Source organism: Hyperoodon ampullatus, assembly GCF_949752795.1.
Source record: "Hyperoodon ampullatus genome assembly, chromosome: 19".
NCBI lineage: Eukaryota > Metazoa > Chordata > Mammalia > Artiodactyla > Ziphiidae > Hyperoodon > Hyperoodon ampullatus.
In genome coordinates this window covers 41,785,817-41,809,592 of record NC_136932.1, presented here as the reverse complement: position 1 = coordinate 41,809,592, position 23,776 = coordinate 41,785,817, and the positions used below count along the sequence as shown (strand labels likewise).

General features: G+C 56.9%; 1 protein-coding gene across 1 annotated transcript; it reads right to left on the bottom strand.

Moving 5' to 3' along the window:
• Positions 1-5,190: 5,190 nt before the first annotated feature.
• On the bottom strand, positions 5,191-20,240 carry P2RX1 (purinergic receptor P2X 1; the record flags this gene model as incomplete). Its single annotated transcript, XM_079725076.1, has 12 exons — positions 5,191-5,347; positions 5,458-5,559; positions 5,888-5,953; positions 6,374-6,464; positions 6,896-7,023; positions 8,669-8,810; positions 9,080-9,160; positions 9,463-9,559; positions 9,801-9,870; positions 10,294-10,365; positions 10,668-10,815; positions 20,104-20,240. The coding sequence occupies 12 exons, from the start codon at positions 20,238-20,240 to the stop codon at positions 5,282-5,284; spliced, it is 1,200 nt and encodes a 399-aa protein (XP_079581202.1). The 3' UTR covers positions 5,191-5,281.
• Between the last annotated feature and the right edge of the window lie 3,536 nt (positions 20,241-23,776).

The following is a 23,776-nucleotide window of genomic DNA, read 5'->3' as shown; positions in this document are numbered from 1 at the left end:
GCGCTCGGCGCGCGCTCATTGGCCTGGCCGCGCGGCCCCCCTCCGGCGCCGCCCAATCAGAGCCCAGGACTCCCGCCCGGCTCCTGGAAGGGAGGGGCGGCGGCGGGCGGTGGCTCTGGAGGGGTACCTCCCCCTGCGGCTGGACCGGCCTCGTCACGCCCCCATCGCCCCGCGGCAGGCTATCTGGGGCCCCCCGAAATCCCTCCAGGCCGCGGCCTGGGCCCCTTAGCTGGGCCTGGAGGGTACGGTTGCTTCCCCCCAAAACCCTTTGTCCCCCAAACATCTCGGCCTGGGAGGGGCAAGAGCGCACCCCCTGCCCCCGGAGTGGGGGGCGGGGATGAGGCGCAGTGAGTACTAGAGGAGGGGCAAAGGGATGGGGCTCGGGCCGAGGGCCAGGGAGGAAGGCCTTGAATGGTAGACTCAGGAGTTTAGCCTTCTGCTGCGTGGGGGGTAGGGGAAACGGGAAGCGGTTTTGACAGAATGCTGGGGTCATATTCGGATTCTCATTTGGGGAAGAGCTCTGTGAGCAGGCAGCAGGAATGGCGAGCTGGGGCAGGACGTCTTGACCTTCGTGGTAGCCCACCTCTCCCCTGGCGAGCTCATCAACTCTTGGTTCAATTACATTCTACACTTGTGTATCTATCCTCTGGCACCTCACCCCACCACTTGTCCAAGACAGAGCCCCATATCACTCCCCCAAACCTGGCCTCTTATGTCCCTGTCTCAGTCTGAAGCCAGACACCTGGGAGTCATCATAGCCTACCGCTTACCTGTTCCAACCAGTGGATCACCAAGTCCTGCCCATGCTGCTTCTTAAATATCCCTGGAATCCATCCACTTTTTTCTGCTTCTCTGCCCCTCCCTTGGCTCAGGTGACTATCTTCTTGCACCTGAATTGCTACAGCAGCCTCCTCATTGGCCTCCCAGCCCCATGCAGCCTCATTGCCCTCCCGCACGTCCCCACCCACTTGATTTTCTCCACCTGGTGGCCAGAGTAATATTTTAGAAACACAAATCCAACTGGTCAGCTCCTGCTTCGGAATCTTCCATGGCTCACCAGTACCCTGAGAATAGATCTAATCAGGCCCTCCATGACCTCAGTCCTAATCACCTGCCTCACTCCTTTCAGGACTTGGTTCAATGCCCCTTCTGCCAGAAACACTTCCCTATGAGCTCACTGCCCAGAGTGGGTTAGCAAGTCCTCTTAGGGACTTCCTTGAAGTGAGCATCTGTTTACCTGCCTGTTCCTCCTCTGGACTGGGAGCTCCTTGAGGGCAAGGACCATGCCTGATTCATCCAGCACAAAGCCTGACACGTTGCTTAAAAGATGTTTGTCGAATGAATAATTAATTGGATATGGCAATTAGGGGGTTGGATGTGTGTGGTTGGAGTTCAGGAAAGAGGGCTGGGCCACTGAGACAGTTTTGGGAGTTGTCCGAAGGGACCCATAGTAGGGCCATGGGAAAGGCTGAGATAACTTCAGGGCAAATAAACAGGGGCTGAGGACAGAACACTTGCTTTTAGGGGGAAAAATTTCTGTACCAGGTAGGATCATTTTTGACTTAGATAACAGAAATTCCATGTAAGAGCCTCAGGGAAGACAGTCCTGGGCTGGTATTGTAAGCAGATGGGGTAGGGGGTCCCCGAGGAAAAGAACCAGATGTAGCATTTTGACATGAGAGAAGCCATTTTTGGCTTAAGCCGTTTTTGTAATCTAACCCTGGCCACAATGCTTGTCCTTGAACAGGTCTCAGTAATTAATGATCATAAGGGAACAAAAGAATGCAGGAACAAACAGCTGTTATCAGGTGGAGAAATAACAATAGCAAAGATAATATAGCAGTTGTAAAGACTCCCAAGTCTGTTTGAGTACTTCAGATTAGCCTGAAGTACTTTGCTAAAAGAGCTGTTTTGCAGAATTTAAACCCCCTTCAACCACCAGATCAACTAGAACCTGAGGGATGATGTTGATCTTTTCTGACGCTTCTGTCAACCTTTGCCCCAATTCTATGATGTGTACACTGCCCAAGCCTCTTCACGAATGTGCATGTACCCCTAGCTTAACACTTCCACAATTTTGCCATTCGGGGAGACACTGCTTTGGGAAAGATCCCCAGTGTTCTCCTTACTTGCCTCAAGTAATAAGTGCCTCCTTCTCCCACTCTTTGGCTTGGTTGTGTCTTTTGGCTCAACACCCACCAGAGGTGAACCCAGTTTTGGGGTAACAATATGTCAGCTGTGCTCCACAAAGACCTCCCAGATGTGTCTCTTTCCACTCACTACTCCAGCCACTTCTGGATTTGACTCTTGTCCTCGTGATTCAGGATGGTGGCTAGAGCTCCAACCATCACGTACACATTCCAGGCAGTGGGATGGAGACAAGGATGAAGAAGAAGAGGGCAAAGGATCTGCACCAGCTCTCTTTTAAGGAAAGTTCCCAGAAGGCGTCACATGACACTTCCACATACATCCAATTAGCTATAACAGTCACATGACCAGACCCAGCTGCAAGAGGAGGCTGGGAAATGCAGCTTCCATTCTAGGCAGCCACATACCCAGCCAAGAACCTGGGGACAGCTAGCTGACTCTGCCATTGAAAGAGAGGATAGAGGCAGGGGCAGAGCAGTACTGTGTGCCAGGCTCCGTGCTAGGTACTTCACGCGTCTAATCTTACCCCAACCTGAGTAGAGGCTATTATTATCCCTGACTCACAGAGGAGGCTTGGAGAGTTAAGCAACTTGCCCGAGGACACACAGTGACAGAGTTGCAATTGAAAACTATCTTATCCCTACGCCCCAGGCTGGCTGGAAAATCTGGAGAGGGTGGGTCCTAGGAGCTGCTGGAAGGAAATCTTTCAACAAAGGAGGGCTCAGCCAACAGTGTCAGAGGCTGACAGGCTGAGCAGGGTATGGGCTGAAGTGTCTGCTTGGATTTGGCAAAAGGGACGCCCGCTGGTAACCTTGGCAAGGGCACCTGGAAGTGGGGGTAGGGGCTGGAGGCCAACTGTAGAGGGTGGCACCCAGAGGGAAGTGTAGACTGGTCTTTCTGGAATGGTGGTGGCAGTGAACGGAGAGCAGGCAGAGCAGCAGGGAAATGTGGGCTGCGAGGAGGCAGAAGAGGAGCGGGAGAGAGGAGAGGCACCCTCCAGGCTGGGTGAGGCGTGACTTCCAAGGAGGAACCCTCTGCTCACTCGGGAGGGAAGGGGACAGGAGGTGCACACGCAGGTAGATCTGGAGAAGGAAGGGAGGGAAGAAGAGGGAGTTCCTGTCTTGTAAAATCCGAGGGATGGCTCTTGGCTGGGGAAGAGGGCAGGAGGCCAACGGCCTGAGGGGGAGGGGAGGGCTCGCCTGTGATGTTCAGTATGGCAGCCACTAGCCACACGTGGCGAGTGAAATTCAAATGAATAAAATAAAAAAATCAGTTCCTTGGCTGCATGAGCCACATTTTAAATACTTAACGTCCACATGTGAATACTACATTGGACAGCACAGATAGAGAATGTTCCATCACTGGGGTTGGACAACACTGGTCTAGACAGAGCATGGTGATGGGGGTGCCCAGAGACCCTGCTTGGCCGGAGGGTCATGCCCACAGCAGGGTCCCTGGAGGATCCTTCCACACTGTCCCCAGTCAAGACCTTCCTCCCCTCTTTGGGATTCCATCCAATCTCCCTCCTGGGACAGCCAGCCCCTTCCTCACCCCTGCTTTCATGAGGCCACTCCTGGGGTCTCTGCTTGTCCCAGTGCCAGGCCTTTCAAAGCCAGGGGAGGGGCGTGAGGAGGGTTGGGAAGATCTCCAATGATTGGGGCCGTGCCAGGACAGCGGCCCCTGGATAGAGGTGAGCTGACGCCCAGCACTGCCTCTGCATAAAGGTCAGCTCACCACCTCCCACGGAGAGACCCAGAAGGATCTCAAAGATCGCTCAGCTTAGCCCCGTGTTTCACAGCTGCGGACACTGGGTTTCAGAGAGGGCTGGGAAGAAAGGGCAGAAGGCAGAGGTCTGAACCCATTCACCAGTCCTTTTATTACACTCCAGCCCTTCATTTCCCAGACGTTGTGTTCAGACAGAGCTGGGCAGGCCTCGGGAGCTGCGGCTGGCTCACAGGCAGAGAGCCCAGGATTCGACTGAGGCTCCCACCCTGGCCAGAGGTGGCTGAGTAAGGATTCGTCACTAGCAGGGGCTGTCCTGGCCTGACACACTTGAGCAGAAGCACATCCCCACAGAGGTGGGGTGGCATGGACCGTGAGTCTGTGCCTGGGGGTGTAGGTGTGTTCAGATGGTTGTGTTTGCAGGGCCCAAGCTGTTCAAACACACAGTGTGGATGGGAGGGGGGCTGTGTGTGCGGGTGAGTGTGCATGTGGGTGAGTGTGCACGTGGGGGAGGAGTGCATGAGACACCGTGTGGCCTGTGAGCACACCACACACCTGCTCAAGGCCCGCACCTGCCAGGGGATGCCGGCCCCAGCTAAGTCTGATACCTGATCAGGAGTGGTTCTAAAACTTAGATCCTGAAAACGACCTGAAGAGTTTGCTATGCTTGCAGATCATGGGACCATATGTGCAGTTTCTGGTTCAGGAGGTCTGGGGTGCACCCAGTTGCTGGCACTGCTTTTCTTTTTTTTTTTTTCCCTTGGCCTCGCAGCTTGTGGGATCCGAGTTCCCTGACCAGGGATCGAACCCAGGCCCCTTGGCAATGAAAGCACAGAGTCCTAAACACTGGACTGCCAGGGAATTCCCAGGTGCCAGCACTGTTGATAAGCATCCCAGGGAAATCTGGGGTCAGTAAGAAACAGGGTTCAAGCAGAGCTGTCCAACGGAACTTTTTGCGATGCTGGAAACATTCCATGTGGTTCAATAGGGCAACCACAGCCATATGTGTGTATTCAGCAGTTGTAATGTGGCTATTTGAGGAACTGAAGTTTCAATTTTATTCAATCTTAATTAATTTAAATAGTCACCGATGGCTAGTGGCTGCCACATGGGGGAGCAGAGGTCTGGAGACATGAGGGAGTAGGATGGGTGGACAAGGGCCCAGAGGGACAGGCATGAAGCCCGGGGCCAGGAGTGGCTGAGGCCGGGGTGAGGCTCCCCTGGGGGCTGCAGAGTTGGAGCCAGAGCCCAGAATTGTGCAGGCCTCTCCCAGAGTCTACCCTGAGCTTCCGGCAACCTGGTGTCTGCCTGGCTGAGAGGATGGGAGCGCTCCTGGGGAGACCCCTCCGCCCTGGCTGAGACCCCACCAGGCTCTCCGCCTGCTGTGTCCAGTGGGGGGTGGGGGCAGAGGTCAGGATGTCTTCATGTTCTCCTGCAGAACCAGGGTGGAGCTGGTGGCCGCAGGGTCGTGCTTCCCCTGTGTAAACATTGGGGGGATGAAAGTCATCCCGGGGGAAGCAGCTGGCTCCCCGGCCCAGACACGCAGGCCTGGGGCCTCTGAAGGGCTGGCTCCGGGAGTCCTCTTACCGGCCCTGGCCCCATGTCCTCCGCGTACTTGAACTTCTTCTGCTTGTAGTAGTGCCTCTTGGGCAGGATGTAGAGCAGCAGCAGGTCGCAGAGAACCGTGGCCTAAGGGGTAGTGCCCGGGAATCTGGGGGCAGGAACAGGACCCTCCACTCCCCACCTCAATCTCTGCTGACAGTGGGGGCCAGGCTGAGTCCTAGCCAGACCTCAGGTCCTGGTGGGGGCGAGGCACTGCAGGCCCCATCCCAGCTCTGTCCTGCCCCAGCTCTGGGCCCCAGTTTCCTCAGACATACTGTGTGCGGGTCTAGGGAGCTGGGGTGGGCTCAGTAATGGGGAACAATTTCGGTCAGGTCTGGGGTGGGAGACTTGTTGCTGAGGTGTGGAAGGGGAGGGCCTGACCCCAGCGCAGTGACCCCATGACCTCAGCACTTACCACCCCAAAGATGCCAATCCCAGAGCCAATGGTGGTCATGGTGGGGATGATGTCAAACTTGCCAGCCTGGTGGCAGGGCCCAGGGGAAAGAAGGGTTAACAGTCAGAAGGGTCTGGCGGACAAGGCCTTCCTCAGGAGTGCTGAGACCAGGCCGGGGGCAAGGGGCCTTCCCCACCCTCCACTGGCAGCTGGTCCCACAGACTGCTGCCCACGGCTCTGGCTCTGCATGGAGACCCAGCTGCTGGTCGGGAGCCCTGGGTTTTGACCTTGGCTCTGCCCTCCCTGGACACAGGGAGACAGTGAGGGAGGTGTGGTCACAGGCTGGAAAGCCCTGCCCTCAACAGCACCTGGGTCTCTCTGTTATCAGATGTAGAAGTGCTGAATGAGGCCCATCCAACTTCCTGTCGCCTCTAACCACAGACACCCAACAAGCACTGGCAGGAACCAACAATGTGTCTCTGGCTACCCCTCACACTGGACACTCACCTTGCCGTCCACGAGGATGTCAAAGCGAATCCCAAACACCTTGAAGAGGTGCCGGTAGTTGGTCCCATTCTCCACGAAGTGCCTGGCAAACCTTGGGGAGGGGGCGAGGTTGCAGGAGAGGGTGGGTGATGGAGAACTGTCTTGGGTACAGAGCTTCCAGAGCATCAGGGACACAGGAGCCCTTAGAGGTCCATGAGAGCCCCATACCCCCCAACATTATATAGAGGGGGAATCGCAGGCCTCATTCCAGGAAGGCTGTATTCAACCGCTGCCCTAACTCCTGATGTCGGCAATTTCCCCAGCCAGTCCTGGCCAGGTGGGCCTCAAGGGAACCGAGAGCCAGGGGCAGGGCTCAGGCCTCTCAGCTCGTGCTCCCTGCTTGGCCAATTCCGGGAGAATGGGAGTTTCCTAGGATCCGCTGCTCCCCTCCCGGGGACACTTGCTTGGCCTTAAGGGGTTCTGGGAGTAGAAAAGCCCGCAGGACCCCAAGGAAGGATGCACTGGTGGGGGCCCGGCAGGCACCTGAAGTTGAAGCCTCGAGACAGGTTGTTCTCTTCATACAGCCCGTGGAACTCATAGACGGGTTTGCAGTGTCGCACATGCCAGTCCAGGTCACAGTGCCAGTCGATGGTGATGCCTACCACCCCGCCCTACCAGGGACACAGGCCCTCAAGATCCGGGGTTTAGGATCAAGAGCTCCTGCCTTACAGCTGGTACAGCTGTTTTCTGTTTGCTTGAGAAGAGACACTGAGAAGCTGCTTCAGGGTTGAGGTCCCGTCACCCTCTCTGGTCCCGCCTCCCACCCATCACATTCCAGCTTTCTGACAGTTTCAAGAATACACCAGGTTCTTCCTACCTCAGGGCCTTTGCACATGCACTCACTCTCCCCCATCCCCGCCACCATTCCCCACAAGGCTGGTTCTTTCTCATCCTTTGGTCACTTCTCCTGGGAAGCCTTCCCTGACCACCACCCCCAGTCTAAAATATGCCCTTGTGATTCCCTCTGTGTTTTCTTCTAGAACACGTGTCACTTTGTAACCACACATTTATTTTGGGTGATTATTAACGCATCTCTTCCAAGACTGTAAACTCCACAAGGGTGGAGCTGTCTCATTTGCACTGATTCCTGAGTCACAGCGCAGGAGACAAGTAAATAGCTGTTGAATTAAAGAGGGAGTCTGTAAAGACATGGGCTGGGAAGAGAAAACCTGAGAAAGTGAAGCTCCTCTGGGTGAGGCAAGGATCAGGGACAGGTGGGCTGAGCAAGAGGAGAGTTGGGTGTGGAGCTGGGCAGCTAGGCGGGAGGCTAGATGCCTACAGACAATGGTGATGGGTGAGAAGTTCCTACTGGGGGTGACAGGGAGATTTTTAGGAAAAGGGGAAGCTAACATTCAGCTTTCTGGTCCTGTGTGTTGCTACCGTGTAAACCCCCTCCAGGGGTTGGCAAACTGAGGCCTCAGGGCCGAATCTGTTTACACATTGCCTGTGGCTGCCTTTGCCCTATAGCAACTGACCTGGGTAGCTGGAACAGAGACCATGTGACCTGTGGCCCATACTTATTCTCTGGCCCTTTAAAGAAAAAGTTTGCTGACCCGTGTTCTCCATAAAGGCACTGTGGGTGAGTTGTTTTGGTGCGTGATGTCACAGAGAGAGGCTGATTTCCATCCCTGGATCCCACAGGAGCGGACGATAAGGATCACGAAGAGAGCATGTACCTAGGATGCCTTGGGCCAGGCCACCCTGAAGTGCTGTCCCGTGCCCTCAAGGCAATCCCCCAAGAGACTTGTACTATTATTGCTCCCACTTTACAGGTGCAAAAGCGCAGGCTCCCTGAAGGTAAGAGACTTGTCTGAGCCAGGATCTGAACCCAGTCAGACAGGTCTGTGCTCCTTATAAGGTACCATTTCTCTGGGAATCCCACGTGACTGTGTGCATCTCAGCCTCCAGAATTCCCAGGAAACCTGGGCAGGCACAGGATTTCTCAGGGCCATGGGCCATGGGATTTAAGCTCCTTGTATCCAATATTTAAACAACACTGGGCCCTCGGAAGACACCCAAGTGACATCTGCCTATGGCCATTCATTCTGCGCACCTCCTCTGTGCCAGGTCCATGCCAGGCCCTGCTGAGGGCACAGGCCTGAACCACAGGGGCCCCCAGTATTAGGGGACAGATCTATATATATGCTCAGCCTACGCTAGGGACTGGGTGCGGTGCGGGGGTTAACTGGGCCTGAAAAGTCTTTTTTGGCCTGATGATCTGGGGGTCCAGCCCTCCCCACTCGGGTGGCACCATACCTTCTCGGCCAAGGTGCTAAAATTCTGGCCTGACTCTTGTACCACATAGCCGAGCTTGAAAACTGGGCACAGTGGATGCAAGGTCTTGTGATAGAGGCAGGTCTTCATGTAGGCGGCATCCACCTCCTCCACCAGGTTGCGCCTACAGGGGCAGAGGGCATTGGTGGTGGCAGGATGCCAGCTGTGAGGGCACCCACCATGCCCGGGAGCTCTGGGGACCCCTCACGGGCCCTAGAGATGCCCCTTCCCTAGCCCTTGGAGACTGAAGGCAGCCCACCCCAGGGGCCCAGCCCAAGCTTCTGCCTCCAGAAGGAAATCAGCATGAGTGCAGGGTGACAGAGGTGACAGGTTGAGACCGGCTGGAGCAGCCTCCGAGAGCCGCCTGCATTTCTGCCTGCTTTTCCCACAGACCTGGTGACCTTGAAGCGTGGAAAGCTGATGCTGTTCTTGATGAAGAGAGTGAAGTTCTCGGCCTCTCGGAGAAGGGCAGGGCTGGAGGAGATGGCACTCACTCACTGCCCCCTCCCCAGGAGTCCTTCGTGTGCCTACCAGAGCTGGGCTTGGTGTGGGGGGCTGTGAGAGCCTAGGGGATCTTCCTGAGTCACTGGAGGGGTGGGCATGCTGTAATGTGGACTCTCAGGCCCCTTGAGCAGAGGCTGGGGCATCTTTGGCCTGAGCTGCACAGATGGGGTGAGGGTGGGGTTGGAAGAGGGGGGACAGAGCCCAGATGCAGATGCTCCTCTAGTCTGGGCTGGGGACCCTGCTCCCAGCTCCCTGGAAGGACAGGGCATTACCATGGGATGTTGTCATCCACCTCCACGGGGCACCAGCCAAAGATCTCACACGTATGCACGATGTCGTTGAAGGCCACACACTTGCCTGTGCGGATGCCTGGAGCAAGGGTGGAACCCCTGGGTGCCCACCCCAAGCTGGGGGTGCAGAGAAGAGCCCCCAGGCCCCACTCCTAGGAGCCCCCACTGATGGGACACCCAAGAGCAGAAGCCTGGCTGGTTCTGGGACAGGGGAGGCCAAGGTCAAGGTGGCGGGAGGAGAGAGAGCAAGAAGGACTTCCTGGTGGAGGAAGCCTGGAGCTGACAGGCTGTGGAGGGGGACAGGAGGAGGCCGACCTTACCTTGGGCCTTCCTTTCTGCCTTTCCCGGGGTGCAGCCACTATTATTCGTGCACGTGCCCCCTTCCGGGTTCTGGGGAAGGGGAGAGCTGCTGGCCCCAGGTCCCCTGGGTAGGGTCCTAAGAAGATCCCCCCCACCCCGCATGGCCCTAGGGTGTGGGGCAGAGTCTCAGACCCCTTTGAGTGACCCTTACTCACAGCCTCCTTCCCCCAGTCCCCTCCCAGGACCTCTGGGCTCATGCCCAGCTGCCCCAGTGCTGATGTCAGCCAGCAGGGGTAGGGGAGGTTGGGGCTTGGGGGTTGGGCAGGCACTGAGGCTCAGCATCCTGCTTGACACACAGCTGGGAGGGAAGCCTCAGCAACTGCCAGTGGTGGGCCATTACTGTGGTGCCGCAGGAAGCCTATCTGGCTTCCCCTCCAATGCCCAAGGGGACCTCCTCTTCTATGTTATTTTTCCCTGTGGGTCCAAGAAGGGGGGATGGGCAACAGTCCTCACCTCTGCACAGTGGCCTTGGGCCTGCCGGGGGGTGGCGATAAAATTGGTCATGACCACAAAGGAGCTGTCCCCCTGGAAGTGAGAGGCAGGGGGAGGGGAGGGCAGGGCTCTGAGCTGGGAGAAGAGCCCCAAGAGCCCAAGCACTGCCCTAGCAAGCCCCCAGAACCCACATGACACCCAGCAGCCTCCATAACTTATGACATCAGACTGGGGTGATGTTATGAGGCTGCTTCCTCCCCTCATTCACAGGGAATCTGAGGCCCAGAGAGAGAGAGAGGAGCTAGGCTGGTCGCACAGGGAGGTGGGACGGAGCCTAACCCAGCTCTGAGCCAGCAAGCCCTGTGGGTGGAAGGTGCGCCCCCGAGTCTGCTCACCTGGGCTGGGAAGACGTAGTCAGCCACATCCCAGACCTGGGGGCCCAGGCTTGGGATCTTCGTCACAGCCAGACCCTTGAGTTTCACAGACACGCTGCTGATGAGGCCACTCGAGGTCTGGTAGCCCTTCTCATAGACAAACACCCACCTGCAGGGGGATTAGGGGGGCAGTGGGGCCAGAGTTGGCCGGAGCCATTCAAGGATGGCATGAGGCTGTGGGCCACCGCCCCTTCCGGCACCAGCTGGACGTGTCAAGTCCTTTCCCTTCCCCTCCCCAGACGCGTCTCTGAGCCACGCTCCATTCCTAAAGCTACATCTTGGACTGGAGGCTGGAACTCCTCACCTGCTCCCCCTGCTGGCCTGTGCCTGGAGTTCCACCATTCTTTTCACTATGAAAATACTTATTGGCCGGCCAGGGAGAAGAGCCCCCGAAGGTCTCTTTCAGAGCCTTTTCCAAGAGTAGCATTTGTTGGAAGCCAAGCTGCTTGGACTCCCCTCTTCATCCCTATCTCCTTCCTTCCTGAGCTCTTCCCGCTGAGAAAGAGCAGAGTATGATGATGGCCGAGAGCCTGGCCTTTGGTGCCCAAGAGTCTGGGCTTGAATCTCACAGGCTGTATGATCTGGGGTAAACTAGTCTCTGTTTAGGGCCAATCCCTCTCTGTTTCAGTTTCCTTGTAAAATGTAAACAATAATAGTACCAATACTACTTATGTTGTGAGTTAATGCCTGTGAAAGCACTTGGAATGGAAACTGGCATGGGCTAAGCACTGTATAGACATTAGCTACTATTATCTCAGCCATGCTGGGAGCTCTTGGGGAGGGGGACTGACTGGAAGGGAAACCAGAGGGGCAAGTGGCCCTTTGAAGGGCTCACAGCATCTGGCCCCAGATGAGGCCCTTGTGGGTGTGGGTCAGGCTGGAGGTCTCCCAGCTTTCTCAGGAAATTCTGGCCTTCCCCTCCCAGCGTCAAGAACCCCTGTTCCTCTGGGTTCTCCACTTTCAATCTGGGAGGTTTAGTGGGGTCAACCTCCCTCCTAGCCCCACAGTGGGGGGCACATGACCAGGGTTTGCCAGTCAATGTTCCATTGCCCTAGCGACAGCAATGGGTCTAAGGATGGGCACACCTCAACCCTGAGGAGTTTCAGCAACGCGGCCAGAATTTTTCTGGAAATTACTGGGAAAGAGACATCCTCTCTGTTGGGTGGCTAAGCAAGGCACGGTTAGTCATCTGTGTTACCTCACGGAGAGAGCAAGCCTGAGAATGAAGCCAACTTAGAGAAAAGCCAGGCCAGTAGATGGAGGGGGGCAGACTCCTGACAATGTTGCTTGAGCACCTGGATCCTGCCATACCTGAAGCACATTGAAAAGTCACTTCTGGACTTTTCAGTTATACAAGTTAATAAATTCTTTTCCTTTATTTAAGCCAATTTGGGTTTGGTTTCCGTTGCTTACAAGTGAGAGTTCTGGATAATACTTCTCTCCAGGGTGTGGTCCCCTTCCTTCAGGAAAGAATCTTGGCGATTCATTGTAACTCTGTGTGGGGTGTGTGTGTGTGTGTGTGTGTGTGTGTGTGTCTCCATGGTATCCGTCAGAGTGTGTAGCTGTGTATCTCCAGGGCAAATCTGTGAGCACACTTGTGGCTGTGGCTGCCTGTGGGGAGGTGTGTTTCTGCCCTGTCTCCCCTCACCCTGCCTTTAGCCCACCCGTCCAAAGCAGAGCTCAGAGCCCTTCTTCTGTCCCCCAGAGCTCAGGGCCCATGACAGCATTCTCCAGGCCTCCTATTCCCAGTCACCACTAGCTCTCCGGGGGCTGTCTCCCTGCTCCAGGCTCCAGGAAGGAAGGCAGCCCACCAATGTCCTCCTCTCCCCTCCTATCGTCTACTCCTCTCCTTCTCCAAGCCCCCTCGCCTCCCAAAGCCTGGTGCTGGAGCCCCGACAACCCCTCCCAAGCTTAAGCATGGTCACTGCTGCCCCCTGCAGGTCTCAGATGGCAACAGGTGAGGCATGACAAAGGCTCCCGAGCCTCAGTATCCTGAGCCTGCCTGCTTGCCTCCAGCCCCATCAGGGAGGGTGGGGCATCACCTATTCCCCCAGTCTCCTTAGGTTCCTTCCTCCAGGAAGGCCTCTGGCTCCATGCCCAAGTGTGAAGTTGCTACTGGGGGGGATGATGGGGAGCTGCTCTGCATTCTGAACACCCTGCAGGAGAGAGAGGTCACCGGCCTGCCTCCTGGGCGCCCCCATCCCTGACATCCTAGTAGCAGCATTTCTCTCTGCTCAAAACCAACTCCTCACCGTATAGATAGAAAAACTGAGGCCTGAGGGAGTGTCCCTCCCGAGTCAGAGGCAGACCCAGGCTCGAGCCTCCCCAGCCCAGGACCCTGGCCCCTCCACTGAGCAGCCTGGCATCAATGTATCTGCCAGGAGCCACACGGAGGCTGTGCCCTGGGGCTGATGTAGCCATTCCAGGCTGTGTCTGTTCCCAGGGGCGGTCAGTCCTGTGGCCCAAATCTGACATCAGTGACCTCGGTTCTGATAATACCAGAATGACCATGGTGCCAGGCCTGTCCCTCCAAAGCCATGCTCTCCTTGACCTGGTCTTGTGGTCAACACCCCAGGAAGGCCACCAAGGGGGCCTGATGCCAAAGACACTGGCATCTTCAGAAGCCCCTCCCCTTCCGGAAATTCTCTTTTCCATTCTCTCCTCCTCATCCTCAGTAGTCTCTCTTCTTCAACAGCCCCTTGTGGAAGAGGCCACATGGTGGAGTGACTGAGAGTGTGGCCTCCGGAGTCACAGAGGCCGAGGTTCACACACCAGCACCGCCACTCACCAGCTGTGTGGCTTCAGGCTAAAGACTAAACCTCTCTGAGCACTAGATGTCTCAGTAAAAGGAGGTGAAGGCACCTACTTCAAAGATGCTGATCGTTCAACAAATATTTACAAGCAAGGCCCTACCCCTCACTGAGCCGTGGGCTGGGCTCCAGGAAGAAAAAGAGTCTAGGTGATTGTTTGGAGGACGTTCCCATGAGTTCTTTTTAAGGAAATTAACACAGTGCTTGGCACGCAGCAAGCACATAATAAATAATCCTATTTATTTACTGTCTCTGGTCCTCCTTCACCAATTCCTCCTTAAATGTCGATCTGTCCCTATCCTCTGGCTTCCATTCTAGCCCAGGCAGAACCTTGTGTGCACTGTTGCAGGTACACTTTGTCCCTGATTTTTTATATCCACTTCTGCACTCTCCTCCGAGATTCAGTTCCACACATTCAGTCATTCAACAGATATTTATTTATCAGACCCCTATTATGTGCCAAGGAAAAACAAACCAAAATTCTGCGCTCAAAGAACTTATATAGGGGCTTCCCTAGTGGTCCAGTGGTTAAGACCCCGTGCTCCCAATGCAGGGGGCCCAGGTTTGATCCCTGGTCAGGGAACTAGATCCCACATGCCAGTGAAGATCCTGCATGCCGCAACTAAGACCCGGCGCAGCCAAATAAATAAACATTAAAAAAAAAAAAGAACTTGGGCTTCCCTGGTGGCACAGTGGTTGACAGTCTGCCTGCCGATGCAGGGGACACCGGTTTGTGCCCTGGTCCGGGAAGATCCCACATGCCGCGGAGCGGCTGGGCCCGTGAGCCATGGCCGCTAAGCCTGCGCGTCCGGAGCCTGTGCTCCGCAACGGGAGAGGCCACAGCAGTGAGAGGCCCGCGTACCGCAAAAAAAAAAAAAAACTTATGTAAATGTTGAATCTCGGGCTTCCCTGGTGGCGCAGTGGTTGCAAGTCTGCCTGCCGATGCGGGGGACACGGGTTCGTGCCCCGGTCCGGGAAGATCCCACATGCCGCAGAGCGGCTGGGCCCGTGAGCCATGGCCGCTGAGCCTGCGTGTCCGGAGCCTGTGCTCTGCAACGGGAGAGGCCACAACAGTGAGAGGCCCGCGTAATGAAAAAAAAAAAAAAATGTTGAATCTCCAACTGTTGGTGACACAGATTCCGCCCCCCTGCCCTGCCTACCCTCCCACCCCCCTCCCAGACATCTCATAGGTACCTCCAACTTAACTTGACCCTTTGGAAAGCAGTCTGGAAGTTGCTCAGAAAGTTAAACATGGAATTACCATTTGACCCAGCAACTCCACCCCTAGAACCGAATACCCAAGAGAACTGAAAACATGTCCACATAGAAACTTATACACAAATGTTCACAACATTATTCACAAGCAAAAAGTGGAAACAACCCAAATGTCCAGCTAAGTGTGGAATTTCCATACAATGGAATATTATTCAACCATGAAAAGGACTGAAGAACTGAAACATGTTACAACCAACGTGGATGAACCTTGCAAACATGGTGCTAAGTGAAAGAAGCCAGACACAAAAAGGCCACATATTGTATGATTTTATCTTTTTTTTTTTTTTTTTTTTTGCGGTACGCGGGCCTTTCACTGTTGTGGCCTCTCCCGTTGCAGAGCACAGGCTCCGGACGCGCAGGCTCAGCGGCCATGGCTCACGGGCCCAGCCGCTCCACGGCATGTGGGATCTTCCCGGACCGGGGCACGAACCCGCATCCCCTGCATCAGCAGGCGGACTCTCAACCACTGCACCACCAGGGAAGCCCTGTATGATTTTATCTTTATGAAATGTCCAGAATAGGCAGAATAAGTGGTAGGGAGGCGCAACGGGGAGTGACTGCTAAGGGGTATGAGGTTCCTTTTGGAATAGTGCAAATGTTCTGGAATTAGATAGTCGTGATGGTTGCACAACTTTGTCATTATACTAAAAATCACCAACTTGTGTACTTTAAAAGGATGAATGTTATGACTTGTGAAATCTATCTCAAAACAAAAATTCAACCGGACCAAACTGAACGCCTCATCTTCCCACAGAACTTGCTTCTCTGGCGCCCTCATCCTGAAGGACGGCGCCATACTGACTCCAGCCCCCAGGCTCACAGCCTGAACATGGCACCCTCCCTCTCAGGCCCACATTCTTTGCATCCCTCCATCCTTCCCATCTCCCCTTGGCTTTCATCAAAGAACCCAGAGGGCTTCTCGTGGGGAGGCTGAGACACAAGAGGAGCTGGGGCAGATGCCGGGGAAGCTCTGGCGTGGGGCAGGGAGGTCAGGTCGTGTGGCTGGTGATACAGGGTATAGCCTTGGGCCACATGCTATTGGGCAGAGCATCCTTGGAGAGAGGCAAGACCAGACTCCGGGCCCAGGAGGGACTGAGTTCAGAGCTGGGGCCCAAACCGGGGCTCAGAGATTAATCAACATGCAGTCTGCAGACAAAGTCAGGCTGATGATTTATGTCTTTAAGTGTTTTAACTGAATCACCAACCTCTAACAACCAAGAGATGTTCCTTTCACCCATAATTTCCAATTTCCCACTGCTCTTGAGAAGTCAGGAACTCTGGCCATGCTGGGCACATGTCCTGATGCAGCAACGGTGGGCAGAAGCTGAGCTGTGGCCACCCCCAGTGCGGGGCCCGCTGGGATGATGACCTGTCTTCCATGCTCGCTGCTTCTGCCTCGGCCTCACTCTCTCCTCTCATCACTGCTGCCTCTTCACAGCTGTCCTGCCTCTGGCCTCCACCCCCTACCCCAGCACCTGCCTGCCCTGGGCCTTCCCCTGTTAGACACCCTTCCACAGCTCCCCACCACCTGCAGGAGAAAGCCCACATCCCTCAACTCAGCATTGAGAGGCCTGAGCCATTGACTCTGCTCACTCCTCCACTTCCTCTCCCTTGTCTCTATTCATGCTCCCTCAGCCTAGCCCTAGTGACTCTTTGGGTGTTCCTTCCCTGCACCAGGACCTTTGATCACACTCTGCTTTCCAGCAGGAGTGCCTGGACCGAGGTGGGTACCCAACCAGGCTCCACCAGTCAGGACATTCCCTTTCCTTGGCCATAACAACTGGTTCTGGGATGGGCATATGACCCAACCAATAAGAGCTGGACCTGGGACTTTTGCTGGAACTCTGGAGGAGAAGACACTTTTGTGCCCCAGGGCTGCTGGTGGCCATTTTTCCACTCTGAGGGCAGAGAGCCTGCCTGAGAATGAGGCCTCCACAGAGGAAAGCAGAGCTGAGAAGATCCTGCCTAGCTTCCTTGGAGAACCCAATGGGACCAACCTGAGTTCCTTATCTTCCCATAGAACATGCTCCTGCACCCTCATCAGGGAGGATCCAGCCAGGCCTGAAGCCCACACTGATTTTTCAGTTAAACAAACCAGTTAATACCCTCATCCTCCCTTTTTAATCCATTTTGATTTGGTTTCTGTCCCTAGGAACCAAGCAGTTCCAGCTAATTCATCCTCAGCTTCTCTCTCTCCCCCTGCCCACCCTGTACCCCACCTCTGTCCCAGGGAACCTGACACAGGCCTAGGCACAGAGAAGATGCTATGGAAGTGTCCCTGGATGTGTCTCTCCCAGCAATAATTTGTACCTCTCCTTAACTCTGATTGGTGCACTCCAAGATCAGAGGCATGTGATTTCATGAGCTCTGTGTAGGGGCGCACAGGAGGCCCGAGGGAAAGCCAAGAGCAGGACTGCCTGGACTAGAGCCTCCAGGCCTTTGCTCAAGGCTGGTTCCACCACTGTGCCACCTCCTCCAGGAAGTCTTCCCAGGCTCCCCTCCCCAAGTGGCATTCATAGATCCCCTTGAGACCCTCCTGTGTGTGCAGCCAGAGCCCCCCAGGCAGGGACATATCCCAGCACACCTCTTGTATGGGCCTGAGAGGTCATGGATGACAGCCCACCGCCTGCACACCTCCAGTTACAGAGAGCTCATCACCTCCCAGGAGACAGGTCTAACGGCAAATTAACCATCCCAATTTGAGATAAAAAGAGTGACATCTTAGCTCAGGCTGCCAGGGCCTCAGGTCTGCTCCCTCCACTTGCCCTCGACTTCCCGGAGGATTGTGACTGACAGAGAAAACAGCCTCAGTTTCCCTCCTCGGAGTCTGTTCGAGTTCTCAGCATCTCAGCCTCTCTGCCTCTGTCTCAGTAATTCCCTCTCCATATCTGAGCCTCAGGGCCTCTCTCTTCATCTGAGTGTTGTGTTCCAATGTCTGTCCCTCTGTCCAGTTCTATCTCTGTGTCTGCCCACCCCCCATCTGGACTATCTCTTTGTCTCTGGGGTTGGGGTGTCTGGCTCTTCTATGCTCCCTCTGTGCCCCTGCAATGCCCACAGGACCAGAGAGTCTGACAGACAGGGCCCTTGGGAAGGGGGGTAATTAAAGAAAGGCCATCCCTCCTCAGGAAAGGGCAAGTTATTGAGCCTGCGGACAATGTCTTTGGAGGGGGTCCCCAACCCCTGCTCCGTGGAACAGCTGGGAAACCGAGGTCTGAAATTGTAAGACCAAGTGCAGGCTGGGTTTGGTCAGCAGTTGAGGGCACCTAGCTAAGTGGTCAGTGCAGCAGAGGGCAGTGGCCAGACGAGGGCACCAGAGACAGCAAGAGTGGCAGCCCCAGCTGGAGTCTGGGGGTTGGTGGGTGTTTCCAGGGACTCTGCCTTCCTCCCTCTGCTCTGTGACTTGGGCAGGTCAGTGCCCCTCTCTGAGCATGTTTCCTTTCCAGGATATCAAGACCAACTTTGGCGTCACACAGCTGGATTCAAATCCTGGTTCAGCCTTTTTCTAGCTGTGAGAACCAGGCTAAATCATTCAGTGTCTCTGAGTCTCACTGACACTGAGGAGTCCACGTCCATTTGGAAACTGAGCGCACTGTCTTGGGAGAGAGGAAGGGAAGGAGGCAGGTAGTGAGGTCCCCGTCACTGGAGGCATGTGTTCAGGACTGGGTGGTGGCTTGGGGCATACGCTGCGGCTGGCGGTGGGGTGGAGGACTGTCCCTTTCCCTCTGACAGTCTGTCACCAACACAAAAAAGGAGGTCTGGCGCTGCTCCCAGTGCTAACCCGAAAGCAGAAACAGGGAACCATGGGGGCCACGGTGAGGACAACATTCTCCCAGCCTCTTGGTGGGAGGGCTGGGCTGGGCCTGGCTGGGCAAGCTCTCTCCTCCCTGGAGGGTCAGGAGTGTGGCTAATGGTGGAAACACATCGGGGCCCCATTAGAAGGGTTCTCAGAGCCCTTGTGAGGAGGGGAAGAAGAAGGCAGAGTCAAGGCTGGGGATCAGGAGGCCCCAGTTCTAACTGGGCCTGCATGCTGACTTGCTGTGTGACCTGGAAACCCCACCGCTCCCCTCTGGGTCTCTTTGCCTCACAAGCTCAATGACACCGCAGACATCAAATTGGTTTGTGGACAGTAAGGAGGCAGAGTCGGAGGGCTGGGTCGTGGCCCTGGCTCCACCCAACCAGCTCTGAGGCCTCGGGGGCGGGATGGATGCGGCAGAGGGAAGGTTGTTTGGGATGCCAGAGGCCCTGGGGGGACCAGGTGGTCACTGGCCTCCTGGTCAGCCTGCCCTAGTTTGGTCTCACAGCAAAAACGGGGACACGGAGACCAGAGGGGCAGGGCTTCTGGGTGCCCCAGACCCCCCAGAGGGGGCTGAACCCCCTTCAGTGGCCTTGAGACCTCCAGGAGCCCTCTGTGGAGTCACTGTAAGTGGACATAGTGTCCCTGACACAGGGGCGCCCAGCCCCAGGGGCACCCCCAGCAGCCACACCCGATAGGCTCGTGCCCAGACACACGAGGGCATGTGCACCCCACACAGAGCCCTGGGTACGATGCACACGGATCCACACACCACACACATGTGTAATCACATAAGCACCTGCCCAGAGGGCCAGACCGATTTCAGGAAGATGGCCTTGGCGTGGGTCCCAGAACAGCAGCCCACAGGGGAGTCCCAACTACTTCTGCCCCTGCACCCCTGGGACGGTGGGACAGGCCCCACGATGCCCAGAAAGGAGCTTGTCTCCCTGGGACCAGGACAGATCCCCCCACCTCTGCGTGACATGCCACCATTAACGCACCAGGTGTTCTGAATTTGAAGGTTTCTCTGCTCAGGTTCTGGAATAGACCAGGATGCCTTTACTTTAGGCAGGGCAGGTGAGAGCAGGGCCCGCCCGTCCCACTCTGGCCTGTAAAGTGGGGTGCGGCCTCCATCTCTCAGGAGCTGCATGGCTTGGCTGGGAGGTCAGAGGTGGAAGGGCTCTGGCTGGGGCTGGCTGGGGCCCTGGCCTCTGACGCCTCCCACCCCTTGAGGGAACCATTAGCAGTGAGTCAGTTCCTCAGAGCCCAGAGACTTTGTCTCTTGTTCACCACATGACGGGAGGCAGGGCTGCCCCTCGTCCCAGTGTCCCCAACTAGGCAGCGGGTTAGCAGGCTTCCCTTCCTTCTGAATGGCACCAGAAAGGTCTGTCAGGAAGCGTGACAGGCCATGGAGGGAAAGAGGGGCTCTTTGGGGTCATGGGAAGCATCACGGAGCCTGGAGGACAGGCCCGGGCTGGAGGCTGGTGCAGGAGGGCAGCAGGGAGGGGGCCAGACTCACCCGATGACGTAGACCAGAACCACGAGCTGGATCAGGCGGAAGACGACGCCCACCTTCTTGTTGCGCACAAGCACCATTCGGGGAGTGTCGTACTCAAAGAAGAAGGCGGCCAGCTGGTCCTGGAGCCGCCGTGCCATGGTGGCCCAGCTGGGGGCTGAGAACCGAGCCCCCTGCACGGCCTTGGCTCCCGGGGTGAGCCAGGAGTCAACACCCACGTCTACAGTGAAGTTTCTAGGGGTTTCCCAGCCCTTTAGGAAGAGCAGGGTGGGAAAGGTGGGGCCAGAGGTCAGGAGTCAGAGGTCAGTTGTCAGCACTTGAGTTGGGAGGGAGAGTCCTTGGGTGGTCAGAGCCGCTCTTGGCCCCTGGCAGGCAATGGACTGTGGACCAGCTGTGCCTGTGGACAAATAAATTCCCAAAGATAGATGGGGGCGGGGCCAGGGGGGCCACCCAGGCCTGGCTCCACTGCCCCTCCTGGCTCCGCCTGGGCCCTGCTGGGCCTCCGGAAACGGGAGCTGTTGGCAGGAAACCATGGGCCACCCGTCACAAGGCAAAGATAAAGCTGTCAGCCCCCCACGAGCTTGGTAGAACAGAACTGGGGGCTCAGGCCAGGGCCTGGGTGGAGTGGCCTCAGGCTGGAGCCCTCCCCAAACCAGGGACCCATCTCGTATCCAAACATCCTCCCCACCCTACCTTGGCCCCCAGGTGGAAAGCTCAGTCCCTGGGAGTCTACAGCCAGGAGGGCAGAGAGGAAGGAGGACTGCTTCCAGTCCAGCTGCCTGACACTTCCTGAAGCTGTGGCAGGACCCCCACCCCACCCTTATAGACCACCTTCCATCCACCCATCCCTTTGGGTCTGAGCCTGGCCCATGCCCAATCAACCTCAGTGTCGGGCTGGCATCTCCATCCCCCCACCTCTCTTGTCCTGGCCACACCTCCACTACCCTGAAACCAGCACAGGGCGCAGGAACCCAGGCAAGGCGAGGGCCTTGTGTCTGTTACACATCACTGTCGGGCTCCCAGAGCCCAGCAGGCAAAGCCTGACATCAGACTGCCTCAGTGAACACCCCTGGCTGTGCTGCTTGCTGTGGGGGCCTGGGTACCTTGCCTCACCTTCCTGAGCTTGCTTCCGCATCTGTGAAATGGGGCAATAATGGGAACTTCCTCATAGGTAGAGGCCAGGGGATGGGTCCTGACAACACTGAGGACAGAGAAATTGAGGCCACTCCTGCAGCCCCTGCCCTCAACCCCAACCCAGGCCCTGAAAGCAGGGGCCCTGGGGGATGGGCTGGGGCAGGTCCTGTGTTAGCTCTCCAAGCATCAGAGCTGGAGGCTAACTCCAAACCTCCCTCTCATTTTGCAGGTGAGGAAACTGTAGCTCAGAGAGGAGAAATGAATTGCCCAAGCTCACCCTGCACAGTACAGGAAGCCCCCGCTTGAAGCAAGAAGGTCTCCCTGGCCCTCCCTCCACCCAGGCTGGGTGTCCTCGGGGCTCCCCCGCCCCCCACCCCGTCCAGGCTGCCCCACCCTGAAGGCTGATGGGAGTCTTCTTCCTGGCAGGCCTTTAGCTGGGAAATCACTCTGGGCAAGGAGCCAGGCCCCGGGGCTGGGAATCCCAGCCTCCTGTCTGAGTAGAGCTGCCTTCTAGACAGCAAGGGGTCCCCACAGAGGGCCCCTCCAGCACCCCAGGCCAATCCCCCATCAAACAGATCAGCCTCACCCAACACAGAGTTCCCGCCAATCTCAGGCTTAAGGGTCTCTCCGGGGATGCTGCCTTCAAGAGGGGCTGGTGAGCACCATGTCCTGGCTTTTCTAAGGAAAATCCAGAGATGCTGGGAGGCAGAGCGGAGGTAGTCACATCCCCTTGGCCTGGTCTTGACCTCAGACAAACGGGCCTGTCCTCTTCCCAACTGACCTCATGGCCCTTGGAATAGCAGGCGCTGGACATGAACTGTCTGCAGTGGGGGTGGGGTGGATGCTGACACCGTGTCTGGGCCATCTCTGTGTTCCCACTCCACCCACCCTTCTCAGGACAGCACACCACACTTGGGAGGGTGGCAGGCACTAAATTGGGGGGGAGAAGGGGAGGGGGAAAGGAAGGGAGGGAGGGGGGATGAAGGAAGGGAGGGAGAAAGGGAGGAAGGGAAGGAGGGAAGGAGGGAGGAAGGAGGGAAGGAGGGAAGGAGGGAGGAAGGAGGGAAGGAGGGAGGAAGGAGGGAGGAAGGAGGGAAGGAGGGAAGGAGGGGAGGAGGGAGGAAGGAGGGAAGGAGGGAAGGAGGGAGGAAGGAGGGAAGGAGGGAGGAAGGAGGGAAGGAGGGAGGAAGGAGGAAGGAGGGAAGGAGGGAGGAAGGAGGAAGGAGGGAAGGAGGGAGGAAGGAGGGAAGGAGGGAAGGAGGGAGGGAAGGAGGGAAGGAGGGAGGAAGGAGGGAAGGAGGGGAGGAGGGAGGAAGGAGGAAGGAGGGAAGGAGGGAAGGAGGGAAGGAGGGAAGGAGGGAGGGAAGGAGGGAAGGAGGGAGGGAGGAGGAAGGAGGGAAGGAGGGAGGAGGGAAGGAGGGAAGGAGGGAAGGAGGGAGGAAGGAGGGAAGGAGGGAAGGAGGGAGGAAGGAGGGAAGGAGGGAAGGAGGGAGGAAGGAGGGAAGGAGGGAGGAAGGAGGGAAGGAGGGAGGAAGGAGGGAGGAAGGAGGGAAGGAGGGAAGGAGGGAGGAAGGAGGAAGGAGGGAAGGAGGGAGGAAGGAGGGAGGGAAGGAGGGAAGGAGGGAGGAAGGAGGGAAGGAGGGGAGGAGGGAGGAAGGAGGGAAGGAGGGAGGAAGGAGGGAAGGAGGGAGGAAGGAGGGAGGAAGGAGGGAAGGAGGGAAGGAGGGAGGAAGGAGGGAAGGAGGGGAGGAGGGAGGAAGGAGGAAGGAGGGAAGGAGGGAAGGAGGGAAGGAGGGAGGGAGGAGGGAAGGAGGGAGGGAGGAGGGAAGGAGGGGAGGAGGGAGGAAGGAGGGAAGGAGGGAGGAAGGAGGAAGGAGGGAAGGAGGGAGGAGGGAGGAAGGAGGGAGGAAGGAGGAAGGAGGGAAGGAGGGAGGAAGGAGGGAAGGAGGGAGGGAGGGAGGAAGGAGGGAAGGAGGGAGGGAAGGAGGGAAGGAGGGAGGAAGGAGGGAAGGAGGGGAGGAGGGAGGAAGGAGGGAAGGAGGGAAGGAGGGAAGGAGGGAGGAAGGAGGGAAGGAGGGGAGGAGGGAGGAAGGAGGGAAGGAGGGAAGGAGGGAAGGAGGGAGGAAGGGAAGGAGGGAAGGAGGGAGGGAAGGAGGGAAGGAGGAAGGAGGGAGGAAGGAGGGAAGGAGGGAAGGAGGAAGGAGGGAGGGAAGGAGGGAGGATGAAGGAGGGAAGGAGGGAAGGAGGAAGGAGGGAAGGAGGGAGGAAGGAGGGAAGGAGGGAAGGAGGGAAGGAGGGAGGAAGGAGGGAAGGAGGGAAGGAGGGAAGGAGGGAAGGAGGGAGGAAGGGGGGAAGGAGGTCAGGCAGTCCTTCTCCAGTCTGTGTCTGTGCCCCTCACTCGGTCACCATGTTCTCCTCCTTCTCCCCCGCCTCCTCCTCCTCTTCCTCCTCCAAGGAGCTAGGCTTGCTGACAGACAGATGGACCAATGGACAGACAGACTTGCTCGGAGCACACACACGTGCTCCTGTTACAGCCTCGGTT